This window comes from Erpetoichthys calabaricus, chromosome 1 (assembly GCF_900747795.2).
Source record: "Erpetoichthys calabaricus chromosome 1, fErpCal1.3, whole genome shotgun sequence".
Taxonomy (NCBI): Eukaryota; Metazoa; Chordata; class Cladistia; order Polypteriformes; family Polypteridae; genus Erpetoichthys; species Erpetoichthys calabaricus.
The window spans coordinates 80572825-80590588 of record NC_041394.2 but is presented as its reverse complement, the minus strand read 5'-3'; the positions used below and the strand labels follow the sequence as shown (position 1 = coordinate 80590588).

General features: G+C 38.4%; 2 protein-coding genes across 2 annotated transcripts in view; one reads left to right on the top strand and one right to left on the bottom strand.

Annotated features, from left to right (window-relative positions):
- Positions 1-970: 970 nt before the first annotated feature.
- Positions 971-11949, top strand: tmem223 (transmembrane protein 223). Its single transcript, XM_028802794.2, has 2 exons — positions 971-1716; positions 11480-11949. Exons 1-2 carry the CDS (start codon positions 1083-1085, stop codon positions 11770-11772), a joined length of 927 nt encoding a protein of 308 aa, XP_028658627.1. The 5' UTR covers positions 971-1082; the 3' UTR covers positions 11773-11949.
- A 78-nt stretch (positions 11950-12027) lies between these two features.
- Positions 12028-17764, bottom strand: part of si:ch211-145o7.3 (forkhead box protein N2) — a 39747-nt gene continuing 34010 nt past the window's right edge. Inside the window, exon 5 of the mRNA XM_028802784.2 lies at positions 12028-12753. Within this exon, the coding sequence (XP_028658617.1) occupies positions 12317-12753 (437 nt within the window). The 3' untranslated portion in view covers positions 12028-12316. The remainder of the gene's footprint in view (positions 12754-17764) is intronic.

Genomic DNA, 17764 nt, shown 5'->3' with positions numbered 1-17764 from the left:
GGGTTTCCTCCAGGTACTCCAGTTTCCTCCCACAGTCCAAAGACATACAGGTTAGGTGCATTGGCGATTCTAAAAATTGTGCTTGGTGTGTGTGTATGTGCACGCAATCCGGTGGGCTGGCGCCCTGTGTTGGCTGGGATTGGCTCCAGCAGACCCCCGTGACCTTGTAGTTAGGATATAGCGGGTTGGACAATGGATGGATGGATAGAAATCTACATCTAAAAAAATCTAAAAAATACTAAGTTCAGATGTAAGGCAATAAATGTAACTAAACACATGGAACATTGCAAGTTTTAAAGATACATTGTTGGTAAAAGAAAACATAATTTTGTGTGATTTATGGTTGAAGTAGCTTTTAGTATTGTACAAATGGAATATAATGCAGTAATACGAAAGATATCAAACAGCTGCAACAAGATATTGTGGATTTTAGACAGAAGTACGTGATGACTCTAGAGAAATCTTTTAAGCAATACCTTAGTTAACTGAATGAAAATTCTTTAACAATATGTGGGAAATGTAGTGGCAAATCAACAAACTGGCAGCCATGTGAGGTTTATGGCAAGGAATAGCCACAGAAATAGCAGCCCCGCCATTCACGATGTTGGCAAGGAGTCCAAAATGTACAAAAAGGATTTGTTTATTAGATAAATTATTACATACGAGAGAGGAATTAGCATAGGGACCACATAAAGTAGCAAGTAAACTGTAAAGAAACAGCTTCTTCAGTCCAGTCACACAGGTTTCTTTCTAGGTGCAATCGGGACTAAGTTAACTGATGTTCATCCACAACTCAGTTACCAGATTTTTGTAACAATGGATCATATTCAGAAATAACTGTGGTAACATAATTCAATTACATGTGTTAGTTAGTAGTCTATCGTGCAGACTTTTGAAGCTAAGACTGGCTACCTGTAACCCCGAACGACAGCTTTTGACATATTTTCAAGCTCAATTTCACTAGTAGGGCTTTACTTCCCTTACGGGTTGCCGTAGTGCACACGGAAGACGTTCGCAGCGTTCTGCCCGTGGCATGCATGTTGTTTTATTTTCCTTATTCAATATTAACGTAAAACTGTATAATGCTTGTGTCATGTACTCACGTCTCTATAAGCAGAATTCAGCTTTTACCTTGGACTCGTCTATTTAATATCCGACGACTGATGGCTACGGGGAAATTACAGTTGACCTTGTTTCGTCCACCATGCTTATCCAACTTGTTGAGACGTGACAACCGCGTTTTTGCACAGAAGTGCCATTTGCGTTTAAAATACGAGCCGACACAGCCAGTCAAAGCCTGCAGCTTCAATGCGCCGCTGAGCCCCGCGTGGCGCTGCCTGGTGTCTCCGGCGAGCGTGGAGCAGACACTCGGCTCTCGGGCTTTTCTAATTCAGCTCGCCGGCACGCAATGGCGCAACCTTCACTCGAGCTCCGCGGTGAGGGCTGGTCTTCCTACGGAGGTGTCCCGGGATGTGCTGCTTTTCGAGCACGAAAGGACTACATTTTTCAGATTGCTAGGCTTTTTCTGTCTCGGCCAGTTTATCTTCTGGACTTACCTTGCGCATTTCGCCTTCACCACCCTGAAGGACACAGGCTTCAAAGACACAGTTATTGTAGGCGACGAAGGCAAGAACCTACCGAAACTTGGAGGAATCTCGCTGAACCTGGGTTCAAATAAATGGCGATACGGCTTTACTGCTTCTTGCTTCACTGTGGGTAAGAAAGGGGCACGGGTGGCATTCTGGCTTTACGACACCAGGATCGTGTAATTAGACAGTGCAAGTAAGAAACTGTACCATCAAAACGGTTATTTATATCACTTTAAAAACTAACATACATTGTTACCTGTGCCGTTTTAGTTTTTGGGGATTTTATGTAAAAGCTGGATACTCCCTACATGGTGTTCATGTATACAGTACTTGTCGCAACTTTGATACATTAATCCACATCCGGTTTAGGGGGAGAAGTCAGGTGGGCTTTTTCTGTCATACCATCTAGATACATACCATGGTGTATTATCCAGTGGTAGGGCATTACATTTCCCAGGGGCACAGTGCAATATTTAGACAATAAATATGACAAAGTCTGAATTAGTGTAAGCTGCCCAAAATCAGGGGTCAGGTCAGGTTAGGTTGGGGAGTATGCACTGGTACAGCGCCACATGATGAAACAGCGCGGGATCCCAGTTGGCATGCCCCCGGGCAAATGCAGATTCAAGTGCCCCCCCACCCCCCAAGAAGTAACCATCTATCTGCTGCAGCCAGGTGTCACGTGGGTGTCCTTTGGTCTGGTCCAGCCACCTGGGTCCTCATCAGTGAAGATCCAATGAGGCGGATCACCCTTGGTGCCATAACTGATGCTTCCTCACAATGCAGGTAATGGGCCTCATTCAGGACTCTGTGAGCAACCACTTGTTCAACACAAAGTCAAACCAGTACTACCCAAGGATTCTCCGAAGAGACACAGTACTGAAGGAGTCCTGTCTTCATCTCGGGTCACTGGACAGTGTCCATGTCTAACAACCATGTAGCAAAACAGGAAGCGGCAGGACTCTAAAGAGCTGGACCTTTGGCAGAGATATCAGGAGCACACACCCCCCCCCCCCCCTTCCCCCATTATGCTCTCCCAATCCGTTAACTAACCTCATAGGAAGAGTCACCAGAGACGTGAATGTCACTGCAGGGTTGTTCATAAGAAATGCAATTATAATTTTCATAAAATAGAAGTGCATAATAAACAAGAAGGGTTACATCATATATTTGAAATATTAAATTGCGTGCTTCAGTTTAAATGTTTAAAAGTCTAAATGTTCTCGATTGTGATAGAGTGATAGATCCCTAGTAAAGGATCAAAAACAACATCACATTTGTAATTACTGACCTTGTAGTACTCTTAAAATGATACCCACATGCTTATGTTTGAAATTTGTAATTTTTTTTTTAACTTCTGGGAGTGACTCTTAGATGGCTGGGAGCACTGGTAAAGAATCAAAAATCAAAAATATATTTGTGATCAGCACCCTTTGTTAATGATCCCCATTTGTTTTTTTAACTTTTGTGAAAAGGAGTAACTTTGACCCCTCATAACGTATTAAGGGGTGAACTCTTGGGGTCTGCTGATGTGGCTTTCTGATCAATTTTTCTGCAGACACCTATTAGTTTACTCTTTATCATAAGGTTATTAATTTCCTGCATAAAATATGGTCCAAAAATGGACTAAACATGACAGTTTTTCGGGCTTAAGAGGGCCACAAAAAAGAGAGGATCCCCAAAAAGCTCCATGTCTTGCATAACTACACATCAAGATGAATTGAGCAGTATAACATATATGGGGGTTTTCTCATAATGGTATAAATCATGTGGTTCCAACACTGCAATACAGAGGCATCGTTAATTTTACATAAAGGAATGCAGAACAAGGAACAACATCTGTTTAAATGTATATAATGTATAGAGACAGCAGTGTGTGATGAGCTTGGGATGTGCAGTGGACAAGGAATGCAGAGCAGAAGAGTAATTAGATAAGAGCCTATGATAAGGGGGCACACACAGGGACAGGGGGTATCAATAGGCATTCTCCCACTGCTAGAACTTTGTTTTCAGGAACCAAAGAGTTCCTGTATGATGTAGGCCTGGGGGCTATTTGTAGTCTCTGGCAACGTTTGTGTGATGCGTTCCCACCATATAACAGTAACTGCAACCTTTATGCAAAATATGTGATGTATAAAGAAGAGTGACCCCCATCTTATTGCTTTGAAGATATCGTGACTGTGCAGTGGGGGGAAATTATTGCTTCAGTGTGTTGCATGGCGAGATGCACCATGGATCGGCTGTGCAGTGCAATATGTAGTGTTCATCACCACTGATAACTTTTTAAAGTCCAAAGTACTAACAGATTTGTAAGATGGCACCAGTACTTGTAGGTGAACCAAATTAGCACAAATCATCGCCTGTGCCCCTCCCATGATAGTTCCCGATTGAATGAAAAGTACATACACTGGAGTAGGAGCTAAATAAAATACCAGGAACTACAAGTGGGCTGAGTTCCTGCAGTGGGAATACAAGAAAGGTTCCTGAGCTTCTACGAAGTCCCTGTTCCTGAAAAAAGTTCTTGCGAGTGGAAGTGCTTATTGTATTCAGGAGCCTGACTGCCTGTGGGAAGAAGCTGTTGTTCAATCTGGCAGTGTTGGTCTGCAGGCTCCACCACAATGCTGGAAGCCTTATGGATGCATCACTTTGTGAAAATGTCCATGATGGAAGGGAGAGAAGTCCTGATGATTCTCTCTGAAGTGCACACTATCCATTGTATGGACTCATGATCAGATTCATTACAGTTCCCATCAGACTGTGGTGCAGCTGGTCAGAACACTTTCAGTGGTGCCCCTATAGAATGTGGTGAGAATATGATGTGAAAGGCTTGCCCTATTAAAACATTAGAAATCTAGGAATTTTTAGCCCAACAACCTCATCCATTATGTTCATCTAGATTGTCTAAAATATCAAATTGAGACTTGAAGGTCCCTGAAGCCCTGCTCTCCACCATGACTTTGGAGTTTTGTTCTGTGTGTCTATGGTTTTTCGCATGAAGAAAAACTTTCTAATATTTGTACAAAATCTTCCCCTAACAAGTTTCCAGCTATGTCCCTGTCTGTGTTCTGATTGAAGAATGTGTTGTAAAGTAAAAAATAGGGAGTGGTCTTGTATACTCAGATATGGGGACGGATATTTGAGGAAGAAACCGCAAGACAATGATTATATTTTTATATATTATTTACATTAAAGAACCATCAACAACAAATCAAATAAAATTAATAATATATTGAACAATTATTTTTAAAGTAAAGTTGAATAAATCGGACTATGCAGCTGCACGAGTAAAAGGTAAAGTACCACTTCCAATTACCGGAAATAGCCCAAAAGTTGATAGAAATCTACGTTTTGTACCTAATACTTGTATGCAAAATTTGGTTGACCTAAGTGAAAGCATTCTCAAGTTATCGTGTTTACATACACACAAGACATAATTCCAAAAATGGTATTTTTGGACTCGGGGAGGTCTATAATGTCGAGATTCATCCAAATCTTGAAATGGATTTTTTGGACGATTACAATACTTTCCCTATACTTCGTATAAGAGAAGATAAAAACTGGGGTCCACTGTAATAATTCTCTTAATTTTAAACAATTTGTCGTGTTACCTCTTAATCTGTTTGCTTAAACTGAAAATATTTAACTCTTTTAGAATCTCCTCATAGGTCGTACCTCTTTCTCCTGGAATCAGCCTAGTTGCCTCTGAAGTTTTTTTATTGCTGCTGTTTATTTTTTGTAATATGGAGACCACAGCTGAACACTGTACTCTAGGTGAGGCCTCACTAGTGTGTTATATAACTTAAACTGAACCTCCATTAACTTATACTCCACATCTTGTATTATGTAACCTAAGCCCAGCTGGCTTTCTTGATCGCTTTAGTACACTGTCTAGATGAGTCCACTATGACTCTTAGGTCCTTGTCATAGGGTGTAGTTTAAGTTCCAGACCTTCAATTTTGTATTTAAATCTGACATTTTTTCTTCCTACATGTAATACTTTACATTAACTTACTTTCAATTTAGTCTTCCACAAATTTGCCCAAACCTGCATTCTGTCCAAGTCCTTCTGTGACAGTTCGGCTGATTTCTACATCATCTGCCCTTCCACCTAGTTTGGTATCATTTGCAAACTTCAGCAGCTTATTGGTTATACTCTTGTCTAGTTCGTTAATGTATATGAAAAAGAGCAAAGGCCCCAGCACCAATCCCTGAGGAATACCACTTTAAATGTCACTTAATTCTGAAAAAAAACGTCCTCCTCATAACCCTTTGCTTTTTGTGTTTGAGCGGGTTTTGCACCCACTTACAGTCTGTGCCTTGAATTGCCACTTCATTTATTTTGATTACCAACCTTTGATGTGGAAACTTATCAAAAGCTCTCACAAAATCAAGATAAATAACATAATATGCATGTAACTGATTGTATTCTGTTGTTGCTTCCTCATAGATTTCTAGCATTAGACACACGACCTTGCTTGTCTGTACCTTCATTGACTCTTTGCTAATAATCCTGTTCTTGCCATGAGCTTCTCAATCTTTTCCTTAATAATTGCTCCATTATTTACCTGTGATATCTGTTAAGGTTACTGCTCAACAGTTTCATGGATCAGCCGGATTACTCTTTTTGTACAACTGGATAACATTTTTCAGCCTCCAGTCTTTAGGAATTTTCCTAGTATGAAGAGATTTTAAAAATGTGCCAAGGGTTTATATATGCAATCAAAAACCTCTCTAAGCACTCAAGGATACTTATTACCTGTTCTGGTGATTTGTTTGATTTCAACCTATTTCAAACTAAGTACTTCTCCTACCATTTCAAAGTCACCAAGTACCTTCTTAGTAGTCCGTTTTACTGTTGTGAGGTTTTTGACTTCTTCACATGTGTTAACATCAATAAAGTACAAGTTCAAAGCATTTGCTATTTCACTGCTTGAATATTCTAGCTCACTTTTGCTGCTACCAATACTCTTCACCTACTCCTTGACTCTTCTTTTACTAAAATGTTGAAATAATCTCTTTGGGTCCTTTTTAACCTTTTCTGAAATATTTCTGTCCAGCTCTCTTTTAGCCTTCTTAATTGCCTTTTTAATTGTTGCTTTCATATGCCCTATGGTTAGCACTAAAGTTACTTGTCTTAAAAAGCCGTATACAGCCATTTTTCCTTTGTAACTTCCGTTTTAGCTCCTTATGTATCCTCTTCTAAGTTTTGTTTAGTTTCTTACTGCTTCTAAATTTTGGGATGAACTTGTCCTGCATTATACGTAAAACACTTTTAATCCTGTCCCACATCTCAAATGACTCAGCACATAAACGTTTACCCCAATTTATCTTACTGAAACTTTTAGAGGTTGCTCTAGTGGTAGTGGTTATGTAGTGCCTTTCATAGTGAAAGTAAAACCATTCCTATACAGGCAGTCCCCGGGTTACTTACGAGATAGGGACTGTAGGTTTGTACTTAAGTTGAATTTGTATGCAAGTCGGAACAGGTACATTACTTTAACAAATGTTATTGTTGACCGACTGTAACCAAGTGCTCTGCCAATGAATGATGAAGTTTCACCTCTTTCTGACCTTTTTATTATTTCTACTTTATTTTCATGGTGATGATTTTTCTCTTCTTTACTGTATCACCAGCACTTTCATCAGATTTGTGTTTCAGAGACATTCTTGAAGGGTGAAGACAAAAGGTTAGGATGAGCTCTTCTGCACAGCACTGTACACGCTATCACAGCAGGAAGGCACCAGTCATCAACATGTCTGATGTACTGACAAGACACAACTTCCTGCTATGTGTGTAATAGTACAAGCAGGCTTGCTATTGAGAATGAATGGGGGCAGCGAGGGGCGATTCACCACCCGCCCACATCACAGTCACCTCCACTACAGTATGCTGCCAGCAGTGTCCACAACACCACCGCCCCCATTCAACATGCAGCCATCCGAGGCACACTACAATGCTACCCCCTGCCGCCCTCTTCAGCCACAACCGGATCACCGCTTGCAGCATTACCAGCCGCACACCTAGAATGAACGGGGCAGCCGTGTGTGGTGGGCGGGCAGTGAAACCAGGAGCCACCGGAGGGACACTACACTGCACGAGCAGCGAAATTGCCCCCCTCCAGCCTCCGTCCATCCACCACTTGCAGCGTCCGCAGGCCAAAGATGACAGAGCGGCAGTTACTGAGGCGCATGCGTCGTAGCTGCGGCCCTGTTCGTATGTCGTAGGTCGAATGTCCATAACCTGGGGACTACCTGTACTTGCTTCAGACATATTCACTGCACCTAGCCAAATCAAAGTGCATGCAGAACATGCTGTCCATTAGTTTTTTCTGTATACTTTGTTTTTCAGCAATCAGAATTTCTATACACTAAAATTAAATAGGATCACACAGTATAATGGAGGAGGCTTAGTGTCAGGTTTTTAGGCTGCCGTCACTTACTGCTTCATAGGCTATAAACATCATCCATTTTCCAATTCACCCGAGGATTACAGATAGCCATTAGCATTAAGAACAAGGAGGGAACCTTTGGAGGAATGTTTTGGACAAAATTTAAATGAGTAAATAAGTAATATGCGAGCAATTAAATATATTGTGAAATGTAAAAAGTGTTAAAACAGTTATATGTGAGCATACATTTTTCATGAAATGATTTATTGCTCATTTCTTTATGTATTTAATCATTTCTTCATTTATTTTAGTGATTCCAAATGTCGCACGAAGTACACGTTGAAAGTGAAAACTGTTATTTTTCTCCCATAAGAATTGTGAGGATGAGTTATAGCTAGTACTGTGATTTTTTTTTAGATTGGTTAATTTGGTAGAGAGGACACATCCTAAGAGTCCATGGATTCCCAAAGCAACCAAAGCACATGCTCAGAGTTGTGATTGTGTGCATCCAAGTGCAAGAAAAAGTTGCCCTGAATTGATCATCCTGTCTGGAGTCTGCATCTGAAGTACAGTATCTGCTTAGAATTGTAGCACTTGATGGCCAAATTATTTATGCACATTCTACTGATGATTCACCAATCAAAGCACAGTACTTACTAGAACCCACCCTCTTAAGGTGTATTTTATTTTGTGTGTATGGTGTCACTAAAATATATAAAGAAATAATTAAATACACAAATCAATGAGCAATAAAAAGCATATTTCATGACACATTTAGTGATTTACGCCAGCATTGTTAATTGGTGTATAGTAGAAATGAGGTAAAATCATACATAAAGGTGAAAAATAAACAGCCCTTTGTGCACTTAAATGTGTAGGAATTGTCTTTCTGAAATTTTAAGAAGATCTTAAATCCACGTTATTAGTAATTACAGACCGAGAGCAGAGAGAAGCTGTCTAATTATACAAGAGGTTCACTTCGTGCCAGAGTTTGAGCCCAAATGAAGAAACTACCGTAGAATGAATTCTGTTATCAAGTGATATTTAGATTCAGCCTAAGCTGTGCTTGGGGATAAAAATGGTAAACCCCACAGTATTGTAAATTTCTGAGATTAGAATTCCCAATGTAGACAACTTACCTAATTAACAATGGGATTTGGTGTTTTTGAAAAAGGTAAGAATAAGCAACTCAGTCAAACTGGACTGCAGGACCACATTTGAAAATTGCTGGAATAGTAGATGCCTGTGCCTTGTGTGACAAATGAAGGCCATGCTTGCTCAGCAGTATTTGGTCACAGCTGGAGTCCTACTCCTGCAGCCGCTTTAAATACCAAATGTAAATGTCACACTTCCTGGCAGGGGAGTGTACTGTATGTATTGATTTGATAGCAATGTACTGAACTGTTATAAATGCTATAGTGAAAGAAAATTTGGATTTTTGTATCCAGATTTCCTAAAGCCAGGTGCATTTGTTTAATATCTTTGATTTTGGCCCAAAAAAGAGAGATGGGAATGAAGAATATAGACTTTGATAAAGTGTTTTCTGAAAACCTATGAACAGAAGCTTTTTCACTGTTTCCACTATAGTGCAACCCGTTCAGGTATCCTAAAATGTGAAGTAAAATGTTATTTTTTTCATACCACTTTATTATACGAGAAGTAAACTAAGTTATTTGTTCAATGTCTTGCTACAATAAAATGATAGAAAGGAATCTACACACCACTGTAAGAGTAAATGTAAAGCAGAAGCACTTCAAGGCCTAAAAGGTATTAAAGCTCTTTTAAATGATTTAATAATGCGTATCTTACTACCATTTCACAAAATAGTACTTGCTATTCAGTTTCTTCCATGTATTCATTTTAAATATTTCATATATGTTGTGGTAGTGAGGGACTTATGATGACAGCAGGCAAAAAGAACTGAACGCTTTTCCCCAAATTACTGGAATTGCATAACATTTAATGTATTGTAATTTGTAGATATTTAGAAATACTGCACACTGCAGTTTACTTTTAAGATGTGATGAAACTGTAAAATATAAGCAGTTTTCTCTCTTTACACTTTTATCAGTATCAGAAAGGTTACAAAATATGTTCTGGTTTGTGCCCAGTACTGGTGTGATAGGCTGCTGTTGCCCATGATCCTGTCAAGTTTCATAATTTTCTTGTAATGTGTGTGTGAAATCAGTTTATTAGAACACTAACCGACGTACCCATTGTTGCCTGAGTATGAATAATCGAGCGGGAAAACATGGCTAAACACAACCCACAATGAAACAACAGATTTTCTCTTAGACATAAGCTGTAACCCTGCAAGGCATCCGTCCATTCATCCATTGCAAGGGCAATGACAGATTAATTGAGAAGAAAACACTGTACATACCTGGAGTGATTCTGCTTGGGGCATACTGATGATATCTATCTCTTCCTGATGCACTCTTGTTGCCTGATGGAATTTGTAGTCCCTGCGTCTGCACTATTTTTTTGAGTTGCCCATTTCCATTATAACCCCTCTTCCTGATACAACATATAGCCCATATTTTAAGCTGGACCAATGGCAAAGCACATGCAAAATTTTGTGAAAATCATTTAAGCTGTTTTTGTGTGATTAGCAAGACGACAGAAATCCAAACAGAAACAGCTTACAATTTTATTTATTTAGATTTTACAATGCCTCATGAGTGCTTCTAATTGTGTGTTTTCCCTTACACACTGTGAGCAGGAAATGCAAACAGAAGATCACTAGGAGGTGGTGCATGTTAAAGTGCAGAGGTGTAAGTGACCATGAGGCCATGTGTTCAAAATTAAGTCAGAAAAATGAAAGATGAAGTGAGCTACCTGCAAATTGTAATTGTTAGTTGTGTACAGGTTGCTGATCACAAATGTAACATTTTTGACATTTGATTCTTTATTGGTGGAGTCACTCCAAGTTAAAAATTCAAACATAAACGCGGGGTACTGTTTTAGACTGTCAAGGCCTATGATTACGAATACGATGTTATTTTTGATCCTTTACTAGTCCTAGAACCTGTATCAGAGGGTGAAAAATGACAAATTTATATTACAGTTGAGAATGACTTTAAACATTTAAAGTGAAGCATGCATTTTAAAATTTAAAATATCTGACGCAGTTATTCTTGTTTGTACTGTACTTCTATCTCTATTGCCATTACATTTCTTATTAACACCCCAAATTGGGATGGCCTACATTAATTCAGACAGTTTTTTTTAATGTTTTTTAAAAAAATCCTGATCCTGAACAATATTATCAGGCTACGAAAATGTAGACTTACCTTATTGTTTTAAATAGCACAAAATGTTTACTCTTCTGCCAGTATTGTAGATTTGTTTGTACTGCATTTCAGTTATACTTGTTTTTTTAGGAAATTGTAAATTGTTTTTAGGAAAAAAATGCATACAGTTGTCCAAATGAACAAATAAATATATCACAGGATCATTTGTATTAAAAGTACTTAAACATGCAGTTTCTAATCTTTGCAGGTTCTCTAATTCTTGCTGCTGGTGTGGCATTTGCTCGACGCTCAGTAAGTCGGGTTGTTCTTCGGAAAGGAGGTCAAGAAGTCCATTTCTCCACATACTATCCTTTTGGAATGAAGTCAGAATTCACTGTGCCACTGCGTCATGTGTCCAGTGTAGCTCATCGAGCTGAAGTTCCTTCAATGATACCGGTAAAGATAAAAGGGCATCCTCTCTATTACCTGCTTGATAAGCAGGGGCAACTGTACAACCCTAAGCTCTTTGATCTTACTGTTGGGGCATATAGAAAACTCTAAAACTATAAATGCATTGAAGTTTATGGTATTTTTGATAGATGACACTGTCTTTAAAAAGTTTTCCATAATTCTTTATATTTACAGAATAAAGCCTGGGAAACATGGAATTTCAGTGTTACTTGTTTCTGTGTACAAGCTGCTGTAAAATAGTTTATTCTAATGAAAGACTGGTTTGGGTTAAACCGAGTGCTTGGCAAACTTGCCAAGAGTTCTTATTTTGTGACTGATGTGTTACTGATGAAACATGTTAAATAATTGACTAAAAAAGTATTTATTTTGTAAAATCAACCACTTGGAAGTAACAGTACAGGTTGCTCTAATATTTTAAGGAAAAAAAGAGCTTTGCACCGTTGGGCATGAAACTAGTAAATATAAAGGTAGTAAATTATAGAAAACGTGGGATTGAACACTTTTAATCATCATTGTATTTGAGGAGTGACAGATTAGTCTTTAATGAGATTTATAAATGTCCAATAAGTCGTTATTGCTTGAGAGGGAGTACAAAGAAAATTGCCATAAACATGAAATAAAGTTGAAAAACTGTTTAATAGTTAACTCTAGCTAAATTTAAGAGCGATCCGGCAGCTGCATGAACTTCTTCATCCAGTTCTAAGACTTCCACTGTTTCTACATGCAGGTCCAGGCCGTTGTCACTTTCTGCCTCAAGTATAAAGTACTCGTGATATTCAATGTAGCCACTATCTGCCAGGGGATCTTTTGGACAGTCATCCCCTTCTTCCATCTCGCAGTACTCATTGGCCCCTAACTCATCTAGCACCTCTCCTTCAGTCACAAAAGAATTCATGTCCACATGGAATACTCCCTCACTTAGGGAAGTCATATCACCTGCTGCAATGGAGGCAGCCATTTTGTAGATGGTGTAGGTGTGATCTTCGCCGTGGTCTGAGTTTAAGGGGCTTAATTCCCAGGGGTGTCCCGTATCAGTAGAGATGATTTCAGAAGATACATCAGTCCTGGGTTCTAAAAAAATAAAAATAAATAAATAAATACACGTGTGTGTGTGTATGTATAGTGTATTTTTTATATATATATATATATATAAAATAGGATGTAAGAAATTACATTCTATGTAATCAATAAAAAAAAAAAAAAAAAGAGGGTATAGGAAGTATTTACCCCCTAGTTGTGATGGCAGAATTGTTCGCGTTACAGCTTAAAATTTAATTTTATAAAATAATTGTAAATGTAAAATATAAAACTGAAAAATGCTGCTTTCGAATGTATTAAAAATTGAGGGTAAAATAGATGGAGTGAATGATACAGCAACTGGAAAAAACCTTGTACAGTTTACAAAACATCAGCAAATCGTATTTAACAAGACAGTGACCCAAATATAAAGCCAAAGCTACTCTTGAATGGCTTAAACAGAAGGTGAAACTCTAGAGCGCCTCATTTAAACCCCCTAAAAATCCACAGCAGGCACTCAAGACTGCTGTACAGCAACGCTCCCCAAGTAACCTGCAACTCATAGAGCAGATTTTCAAACAAAAAAGTGGAAGAAACTAACCTTGCAAAATGAGGAAAACTGGTTACAGTGTAAGATTTGAAGGTATACCTGTCACAAACTGTAAATGCTTAAGAACTAAAATTTCCAAAGTTACATTTTTTTTTCAGTTTTGATTTTTTTTTTTTTTTTACTTTTAAGTTATTATTGCCCATACAATATTATATATGTTTACCAGAAAATATAAAATTGTTGGTGAAGTTTTAAATATACTAACTGCATATATAAAAAAATGCAAGAAAGGGTAATTGTGTTCAAGCTGTTTTTATACTTTGATTAAATTTGCACAGATATTTTCTTTGCCAAGTGTATGGAAGTCTGTACTTTTACGTATAGATTCCTCGACCATGCACATCAGAGGTTAATTTGTGTATTACTCGAGTTATGTTTTAATTACTTTTTTGTCTGCCAGCTTTCATTTTACATTTGAAAAATTGTAACTATTCTCGGATATGCTTTTTAAATCTGTCAAAATAGTTTTTAAAAAGTCTCCTAATTCAGATAAATTCAAACATGTATTAATAAATCCTGCTAAGCAGCAGCATATTCACTGTTGTGCACATCAAGTATTTTCATTTTAAAGTCCCTCTTTCATGCACAAATTACACTTTTAAATTTCAATGAGAGGTGAAGCAAAATGACACTTTTCATTTAAACCAAAAAGTTCTATTTTTGTCTCATCCGTCCACAAAACATTCTTCCAATAGCCTTCTGGTTTGTCCACGTGATCTTTATCAAACTGCAGACGAGCAGCAGATTTTTTTTGGAGAGCAGTGGCTTTCTCCTTGCAACCCTGCCATGCACACCATTGTTGTTCAGTGTTCTCCTGATGGTGGACTCATGAACATGAACATTAGCCAATGTGAGAGAGGCCTTCAGTTGCTTAGAAGTTACCCTGGGGTCCTTTGTGACCTCGCCGACTATTACACGCCTTGCTCTTGGAGTGATCTTTGTTGGTCGACCACTCCTGGGGAGTGTAACAATGGTCTTGAATTTCCTCCATTTGTACACAATCTGTCTGACTGTGGATTGGTGGAGTCCAAACTCTTTAGAGATGGTTTTATAACCTTTTCCAGCCTGATGAGCATCAACAACTGTTTTTCTGAGGTCCTCAGAAATCTCCGTTGTTCGTGCCATGATGCACTTCCACAAACATGTGTTGTGAAGAGCAGTCTTTGATAGATCCCTGTTCTTTAAATAACACAGGGTGCCCACTCACACCTGATTATCATCCCATTGATTGAAAACACCTGACTCGAATTTCACCTTCAAACTAACTGCTAATCCTAGAGGTTCACATACTTTTGCCACTCACAAATATGTAATATTCGATCATTTTCCTCAATAAATAAATGACCGAGTATAATATTTTTGTCTCATTTGTTTAACTGGTTTCTCTTTATCTACTTTTAGGACTTGAGTGAAAATCTGATGATGTTTTAGGTCAAATTTATGCAGAAATATAGAAAATTCTAAAGGGTTCACAAACTTTCAAGCACAACTGTACTTTACCTAATTCCTGGGACTTGCAACAAAAATGCTTTTAAAAGAAAGTTCCCCTGTCTGCGGTAAAAGCTGTATGAGATTTTTAAGTCTTTTAAAATCCATTTCTCATAACCCCAGACAACATAAATAGGGCTGAACTCTCCATAACAACACAGATGATAGGGTGTAAATGTGAAACAGTTGCTAGTCTTATTGTGCACATTGTGTGTCTGTTTTATGAGGCATTTTTTTCTGTATTGCACCTTTTATCATTTAGGTTACTCAAACGGACAATTCCAGGTAGGAAAATGTACCTTCTCACAAAGCACGTACTGAATAATCTCCGTCTGTTCCTTCAAACACGATAGTGACTTCATTTTACTCCATTGACCTACACGGATTTATATAATGGATGTGTGGCCTAAATCATTCTGGGAAATGTTTGATTGTGTCAGCCTTAGATATGTGTCCAGCTCCTTCCTAAACTCATGCCATGAAGAATGTTTAGAAGAATTGAAATGGAGAGAGCCCACTGCAAAAACAAGATGCCCTCAAAGTCCAAAAGGGTAAGAGGAGTCCTTTAGTTCAGCAGGCTGAGGTGACTGTACGTTCAGCTCTGAATCCAGTGACGCGAGTTGGTGGTGTCCAGCAGTTCCAAGTAAGGACACAAAACCAAGAGAGGTTCTCCCCATGCAAATCTCTAACTGGTGGTAGTTCTAGAGGCAAGTGGGGGGTCTAAATAAAATGGCAACAGAGTGCATAAGCCAATTGGACTCCCCTTTATTTAAAAGAAAGTTCTCAAAAGAAACTACTATGCCACAGCATCTAAATTTTCTTAATCTGGTTAATGTCTGCTCAAAATTTCTTGAATTTTCTAGTGTATTAGTTTTTCTAATAATTCAGGTTTTTGTTAAAAAACAAATGTTATACATTTTCTATATATAAATGACAACAGGAGTATGTGATTAGGCTTTTTGAGACTCGCAGTGCCTTACTTTGATCCACTGGTTTCATTTCCAAAGCCAAAAGGGACTTCTGGAGTGCAGACTAAAAAGTACCCCAGTGATGGCCTTTTTAACTCAGCCACAGAATGAATGCAGTAGAAAAAACAAACATCCTAAACGTCTCAACATGCATGGTGAGAAATGGCAGTCTAAAATGTGAGTGTTTGTAGAGGCCAATTCTGTCTTTTTTTTATTTAAAGAAGTAAAGAACAGGCAGTGATGGCAAGTATTTAATTTGTAATGCAGAATTTTAGGTACTTTGTTATTTTCCCAGAAGCTTTACTGTGTTTATTGATCTCCTTGTCTCCTGGGTGGTACACCGTGTGAAACAATAAGTAGAAAATAATGAGGGGGAAGGTGGCTTGGGTATAAAAAGATTTTTGTAAGATTAAACAGTCCCCCTGCCCCCTACACATGTAATTTGCACTCAAATACCAGACTGCATTACCCTACTGCAAAAACAGTAAAAATGACCCGTGTGGTTACAGTTGCCTTAGTTACAGCTGTCACCATGGCAATCTGAAACAAACCCACCCCAGCACCCGCCTGAAAGGAACATCTGTGAGATCTGGAGGCCTCCTTTGAGCAAGATTACAACGTTAAAATATTTACAATGAAGTCACGAGATGTCATTGAAAAGGAAAACATTTTCCTTCTTTATTCCACTGCGTAGACCTATAAAGCACCTATTCACCTACATGGCCTTAGCTGGACCACAGCTTTTCAGAACATGAGGCGATTCAATTCAGGCGCTCTTGGCGTTTTTTACCTTGCTAGGAAATTAAATTGCACTTTGATAACTCATATTGTCATTGTACATGGCTCTTAATACTTTCAAATGGAGGTCATATTTTCTATTTTCAAAAAAGCAATTTTGAGCTTATTCCTCATTTCGACGTGGTACTTTTGCGGTCTCTGGTTGACATATCTAATTTAACCTTTTATGTCCAGGGAGGAGTATGTAGGAGAAACATCAGCTAGGATAGTTTTATGTTTAGTGTTGTAATATAAGGCGGTGTGTGTGGTAAGTAAGGCAGGTATGGTGTTATCAGTATGGAAATCAAACAAGCGGGTCATTAAGCTTACATTTGTGTTAAACCCCTGGGTTAGACCTTTACTATATATTACTGTACGTCAGCCTGAATGGAATGGCTTAGCTAGCTGACAAGTGAGGCTTTGAGAAATGCAGAGTTTTCTTGGTCTCTCTGCATTCATGTTAGTTTTATCCATTTACTTTTGTTTCATCTCACACCTATAGATTAAATTTTTGTCCCTAAATTGCCTTTTCACTTGTAGACAGAATTGTGTAGTGGAAACCAACAATTCTAACACCATTTTAGTAAAAGGGTTGGAACATAGCACAGTCAAACCCACTTTGTCCAATTACGAGTCATGGGGTTTGCAGCCTATCCCAGCAGCAGCAGCCATAAGGATAGAAAAACCCTGGACTCAGATATCAGGACAATGTGCAAACTTCACACAGCCAAACATCTAGATGCAGAATTCTGGATCTGAGAGACAACCGCTCTCTACTTACTGTGTTGCCCTCACCATTTTAAAAAGTTGTTTAGATAAACAAGTTCATTGAAATATTACTAAGGCTTGGAACACATTTTAACAGTAGGCCTGTGGTATTTATAAGTAAGGCTAAGAAGCCAAAAACAGTAATCTACTGAATTACTTCTGCTGTGTCTCTTAGTCCTTGGTTTCCTAAACGAGATGACCAATTAAATAAAACATTCTGAAGCCTACAGCGTTCATGTTCACTATCTTCTGCCTTTACCTGCCAAAGGCAGGGAAATGTAAGACCACCCCAAATGCTGTGTCTAGGGATACATATTTGGAGTTCTATTCTGTGACCCAAAAACAAAATCTTAGTATCTTCTTTGCCTGGAACACGAAACACCAGTGGGTATTAGGAGCATAACTAAGTACTATAATAATAAAAATAATACATTTTATTTATATAGCATCTTTC

Coding starts and splice junctions, on each gene's coding strand:
- tmem223 (XM_028802794.2), top strand. CDS start 1,083: ATGCTTGTGTCATGTACTCACGTCTCTATAAGCAGAATTCAGCTTTTA. Junction 1,717..11,479: donor TGCTTCTTGCTTCACTGTGG/GTAAGAAAGGGG, acceptor TAATCTTTGCAG/GTTCTCTAATTCTTGCTGCT.